The 6,534-nt window shown below is 35.5% G+C and overlaps 1 protein-coding gene across 1 annotated transcript; it reads left to right on the top strand.

The window, feature by feature from the left end:
• The first annotated feature begins 1,794 nt into the window (after nucleotides 1-1,794).
• On the top strand, nucleotides 1,795-4,150 carry LOC110369870 (ecdysone oxidase). The gene is made up of 3 exons (XM_064038583.1): nucleotides 1,795-1,944; nucleotides 2,271-2,404; nucleotides 2,538-4,150. The coding sequence occupies exons 1-3, from the start codon at nucleotides 1,812-1,814 to the stop codon at nucleotides 4,020-4,022; spliced, it is 1,752 nt and encodes a 583-aa protein (XP_063894653.1). The 5' UTR covers nucleotides 1,795-1,811; the 3' UTR covers nucleotides 4,023-4,150.
• The last annotated feature ends 2,384 nt before the right edge of the window (nucleotides 4,151-6,534 follow it).

The raw sequence follows: 6,534 nt of genomic DNA, 5'->3' as shown, positions 1-6,534 counted from the left end.
TATTACCTCGGACAAGGTATCAGCATGGCCATCCAACGAGGTAATGCTGCCAAGCTCTTGGGTACGCTCCCGGTCGACAGCGATGGGGATTAATTTTTTGATGCTTTTTATATATTGTTAATATCTATGTAAATAAAGACTAGTGTATTAAGAAAAAAAAATAGTGTTTTATTTTGAAATATAATTAAAACCCTGTAATCATATTCAAATTAACGTGACAATAGTAGTGACTACCTCTATGGCGCAATGGTCACCATGCCGGACTGCCGAATCTGAGGTCCCGGGTTCGATTCCCGGTTCGGTCGACATTTGTGTGATGAGCATGCTTGTTGGCCGTGGTCTGGGTGTTACAATATGTATTTATAAATATGTATATGTGTACCTATATGTAGTTTATCAGTTGTGTTAGCACCCATAACACAAGTTAATTAATAACTTACCATGGGACTAACCAACCCTGTGTGAAAAGGTGTCCCGACATAAAAAAAATATGGCTATGAGTTTAAGAATATGAATATGAGCTTAATAATGACTCACATAATCGTATAATTTAAAAAAAAATTGATCACGTATAATATAAAAAAAAAATATTTTTAAAATCATAATTTTGTTTGATACTTATGTTTTTCTAGAATAGTTGACTATAAAGTTACTAAAAACTAGTTTTAATTGTAATTACAACTAATTAAACAGTTATTTTTGGAAATCGTTTTCCTTCCTTTAATTCCCAATGATTGTGTAGAGTATAAAACTTACGAGTAGGTATATATTAAGAAAATACAACTTCCCTACATTAAGGAAAAAGTAGATTTATGTTAAGCTGAAAATATTCACTTATCACATGCTTGACCTTGAACGTCATGTGACAAAATTAATGAATTCTTAATTTGTCTTTCATTGAAAAGAGATAAAAATGGTTAATTAAAACCCACCTGTACAAGTATTTGTTCAGACTTGTCTTTCAATCATTTTGGTATAAAAACTGTGGGATCATTGTTGGAAGACATCTTCACTGCAGCTGCCAGACCAAGTAGTACAGGTAAGCTTCTGTTTGATTTCTTGTAGATATAAATGAAGAATGTTGCTAATATTAAAATAATTAATTATGAACCTTTAAATTTTTTGTTCAAACTAGGTATAATGCTTAAGAGTTCGTTTGTTTGGAAGCGCCCTCAAAAACCATTTTCTCAGTTCAAAAAAACATTCCAATGATAGATGTCCCAATTATTGGGCATGGTTATAACATACTTTTTATCTGGGTGCTTAGAGTTAGTAGTTCTCACATTATGCAGGTGAAACCGCTGGTGAAAGCTAGTTTTATTAAATTGCTAGTTAAACTGAATTACAGTATTCTCACATTGAAAATGTGAATGAGTCGTATGTTGGTTGATAACATTTCTATTGTAATTTTAGACGTTCCTTCTTACCTTGAACTTATCTTTGCAATGAGTTTATTTAACTCCAAAATACAATCTGCTATCAATATACTGAAATGTGTCATAAATAAATGCTTCCATACAACTTAAATGAGCAGTCCATAAATTAATGTTGTTTTGAAGCGCAACTAAGCAACTCTTCCCAAAATATTTTTTGCATTCCCCTCACAAAGTCCTTGCCTTTAGACTAGACTTTTAGTTTCATCTTGGCTATCATATAAGATAAATTATTAACATGTCCGTTTTCATAAAAATGTGTGTTCTACAGTCAACTTCAGCTCAGTGGTAATAGTTTTATAGGAAAATCGTTCTTATTACTATTGAGTTAAGGTGCGTGACAGTTACCACTAATGTGCAGTTTACTGTACTATTACAATGTTTATTTCAGTAATGGCTGACGCTACAAACACTACGTTAACTGCTATATCAGCAGTACAATCAGCATTAGCTGTTTTGTACACGCTGCAGCTTACCGAATTTCGCTACCCATCAGACTGCTCCCTTACAAGTAAGTATATTTATAAGTATTTTTTTTCTAAACTTTATTATATATTTACAACGAACTTCATCTACATTCACATTAAAAAAAAAACCTAACACGAATAAAGGCCGTCAAAAAATTGGTGCTCATCGCTCTCACCCGGTAGTGTACCCAAAAGGCTGCTACTGTCCCATGCAATAGTACCATTTTTATTTTAACGACGTCAAAAATCATCAAATGACCCCTCCCTGTACATAAAAGGCTTACGACAGAACACTGCTATGCTGATGGCAGTAGTGCCATCAGCTTGTCGGCCTGATCTTCTTCAAACTCATTTTTTTTTTTTTTCGCAGATGCTACTACTTATGACTATATAGTTGTTGGAGCCGGCTCTGCAGGGTCTGTTGTCGCTAACAGGCTCTCGGCCAATAGCAGCAACTCGGTTCTATTAATTGAAGCTGGCTCATACCCACCATGGGAGTCAGAGGTACGTATCCATTTAGTTTAGACAAACGTGAATATCAGGAGTAACTTAAATGTTTCTAGTAATTATCTGCTAGTTTGTTGCTGTATCAACTACTGTAAAGCACACATGTTTAATGTTCGTTCATTTTTTTCAGTTGCCCGAACTGTTCACGCCAATGCCTAAGACAGACTTTGACTGGGACACATCATCAGTCAACGATGGATACTCAGCACAGAACCTGCAGGATTCCGTCGTCAGTTTGACACAGGGCAAAATGATTGGCGGCAGCAGTAACATCGGCCACATGATACACGTACAAGGAGACCCACACGATTATAACCAGTGGGCTTCTTTATTAAATGATGATACTTGGACTTACGAAAACTTACTTCCATTCTTCAAAAAACTCGAACAATTAACTGATGTAGATCTCCTTGCGACCTCTTTCGCTGATCTGCACGGTACCGATGGCATGATCAAGATTGAACGAGAAATAGCATCAATCAGTCAATATTACTTAAATGCTTTCGCAGAAGCTGGACATACTATCGTAAATGATACAACTTCAGCTACTTCATCTCTTGGTGCCACTAATCCCTTGTTCACAATTGGTGATAACTTACGCCAGAGTAGCTCAATTGCCTATTTAGCTCCTGCCAAGTCTCGCACAAACTTGTGCATGGCTCTGAGTACTACAGCAACTAAGGTTTTGGTCGAAGATGGAGCAGCTGTTGGTGTTCAAGTAACCTCGTCATCCGGTGATACTCTTGTTCTTTACGCAAATAAAGAAGTGATCGTTTCTGCCGGAGCAATTCACACCCCCAAGTTACTGATGCTGTCTGGCATCGGACCTCAAGATCAACTCGAGGCGCTGAGTATTCCGGTAGTTGCTGACTTGCCTGTTGGTCAAAATCTAATGGACCATCCATCAGCTGTAATTTTGATCCAAATGGAAGAGGACACTACTACCACTCCTGCCGTCAGCCCCTACAAGTTCCCTGTACCAACTACTACTCTCTACGCAACTGTTAACTCGTCACAGACTTACCCTGACTACCAGGCTATCTCCCTCGTATTCCCACATGACTCTGGAGCAATGATGCAGCTTTGTGCCAATTCTTTCAAGTACAACAACGCCATTTGTAATATATTCGCTGCAGCTAATGTAGGCAGAACAGTGCTTTATGTAGTACACAATTTGATGATGCCAAAATCTTACGGCAATGTAACGCTTGCTAGCACTGATCCCACAGTCGAACCGATCGTGTACACTGGTACTTACACTAATGCGGACGATTTGTCACTGATGGCTGCTTCATTGGCAGACTTTATGAAGGTGATGGACTCGACATATTTCACTCAATCAAATGCTACTTTTGTAGATACTGGTTTGTGCTCAGGTTTGACTGGTACCGAGTACTGGGAGTGTTATGCTTTGGGCATGTCGGCTACTATGTGGCATTATTCTGGTACATGCGCTATGGGATCAGTAGTAGACAGTACTTTGAAAGTAAAAGGTATTGATAATCTGCGTGTTGTTGATGCCAGTGTAATGCCTACTGAAGTGAGTGGCAATATTAATGCAGCTGTCACTATGATTGGTGAGCGTGGTGCCGCATTGATCCTTGCTGATAACTAGATCATGATAATTATTACGACCGAAGAAGATTTAACGACCAATTGTTTTTAATATATTTACGCATTGTTTGGTTAATAGATTTTGTTAAAATGATTGTTTTAAAAATTAATAAAGATTATTATTGCATACTACTTTATTTTTATTTTATTTAAGGCAATATTCATATTCTCTTGTTTTATCAAAAACTGTATTAAAAAATATTAACATTACAATATCTATCTAGTTCACGTTTATATGACACTTGTGGGACCAAATAGGGTCTATTTTTAGCCGTAAAAGCTGTTGCAGTCCCCAGATATAAGTTATAAAAAGACTTTAAATTGTCCATTTTATATACACTAAAGTTTCACACTTTATAAGGCCTTTGAGTGTCCATTCTACAAATTGTATAACACTTTCATTTAGAAGCAATTCTAGAGGTTCTTTCTTGTAATCCTAAAGCTATTAATTGAAACACATTTGCAAGCTTGCTTCACTTATTAGCTTTTATCAAATTTCTTTTAATTGCAATATGATATCTGTAAAAATCTCTTCTGATTAATTTGCGACATAGGCTTTTGGTGATCTGTTAGGCGTATTAAGTCTGAAAGGGTAAGCAGCAATTTGTAACGTGACGTAAAAATCAAAGACGAAGATACATTTCTAACACCAAACATCCTAATTGAACATTCCAAAAACAAACTTCTAGCAACAACTGATTGTTGTTTTAATATTAATTCAAGCGCAAAATCTGTCAAGCCGGAAATACCGTCATTAGCTGGAAAGGAGACAGTTTTAAGTCCACCCCGTTTCAGTTTAAAGAACAGTCAGGATTTACGTATTTCCGGTTGACCGTAACGTTGAGATTTTATCTCAATTCTTTAGGTGGGTGATACAGGGACATTAAGATTGTCGAGGAAAAATTTCACGTTTTATACATAATACTTAGTAATCCAATGTCTCACTATTAGATATGTTCACCTTTAATAATGCCAATATATTTGAATCTTGACCCACAAAACCTTTTTAAGATGGGGAATCATCATTATGGCCACTCCCGCTATTGCTACATGCAGCGAGAGGATGTCTGGGACTTTACTCACTAAAATTCATCTCATTTCTTTCTAGAGTCTCTCCTTTTCCTGTCCTTTGTTTTGCCTACATATTTTAGCTTTGTCTCCAAAAAATTTTAATGTACCGAAAAATACATCTTCATTTTTTTTTCTCTAATTAAAATATGTCAAAACTTGAACTATTTTTATTTGTAGTTCACAAAAAAATAATTCATTTTTGAACAAAGTAGTTCGCCATGCTTCACAACCGTGTGTATCAATAAAGACCTTTTCATTAGTATTCTCTCGGTCCCAGGATCCGTGAAGCCCTTACTTTTGTATCCAGATTTTTATTCCTACAACGTCGCGTTTAATCGCCAGTATTATCTTTGAAATATTTAATGATTTCCCCTTATTGTTTTCAGGAAATACTGTCATGAATCTAGCGTTGGGTAGGTAATTAATTGCTTCATTTTTGCAATACTACAAATCAATTGTCGTTTAATGAGTCACACTTCTGTCTTCTCAACTAGTAACTCGATACTGCATTCCAAGGAAGTGTTCTCGTTAAAACACAATAATGTTAAGGTTTATGTATGTCATACTTTACCAATATCTGCATAGACATTCTTCCTGTTGACAAACAATTAAAAAAAAACATAAAATTCTATTATAAATTACTCACTATTATTAATTAATATGGGAATCATCGACAAGAATGACCTTAGAAATATGCATTCTTTATACTTCACAAAAAAATATAAGTACGTAAATAAAAAAAAAAATATATCATTTTGGGATAGCAACACTCTACACACCAAAAAAAGATACACCTACAAAACTAACTTACATTTTACCTACCAAAATTCAAAAGTAAAATCATATACCTACAGGTCGCATTATATTCGAGCGAAACTTTTAACAATCTCGCAACGAATGTTCTCGATGTACGCAACACTTCGCAACTTGTTCGTTGATAACCTCGTCAACGTTGTTAGTTACAAGAAACTATACCGTTGAAAAGTGTGTAAGAAAATGGGAGAGGAAAATCTATTACAAAATACATAGTAACGCTTATTTTTGTGTACTTTTATTCTGTTCTTAAGTATTTTTTTTATTACTGGAACCAACCTCAATGCAGACAAGTATACAACATTCTTTTACAAGTACCTTTTAATAATCATCATCCTCCGAGCCTTTTCCCAATCATGTTAGGGTCGGCTTCCAGTCTAACCGGATTCAGCTGATTCTAACCTTTTAATAATATGTGAACGAAATACCTACTAAATGAATGTAGGTGACAAATACTAAGACCAATACTAAGATGTGATTTGCTGTGTGGTACAGCAAATCACATCTTATTATGATGTAGGAACAAATTTAATTCCTATGAATATATCCTACTAGCCTAAATATATCCTACTCATAATATCCTAGCCTATTTCATTTCCATGAAGAAGACCATTCTTCTGTTCTGTCCT

Source organism: Helicoverpa armigera, chromosome 16, assembly GCF_030705265.1.
Source record: "Helicoverpa armigera isolate CAAS_96S chromosome 16, ASM3070526v1, whole genome shotgun sequence".
NCBI lineage: Eukaryota > Metazoa > Arthropoda > Insecta > Lepidoptera > Noctuidae > Helicoverpa > Helicoverpa armigera.
The sequence above is the reverse complement of the archived record's forward strand: the minus strand, read 5'-3'. Positions and strand labels throughout refer to the sequence as shown.

Bases quoted from the DNA above. Each gene is read 5' to 3' on its own strand.
- LOC110369870 (XM_064038583.1), top strand. From the start codon at position 1,812: ATGTTTATTTCAGTAATGGCTGACGCTACAAACACTACGTTAACTGCT. The intron at 1,945-2,270 runs GTAAGTATATTT...TTTTTTTCGCAG, and splicing joins ATCAGACTGCTCCCTTACAA to ATGCTACTACTTATGACTAT. The intron at 2,405-2,537 runs GTACGTATCCAT...CATTTTTTTCAG, and splicing joins ACCCACCATGGGAGTCAGAG to TTGCCCGAACTGTTCACGCC.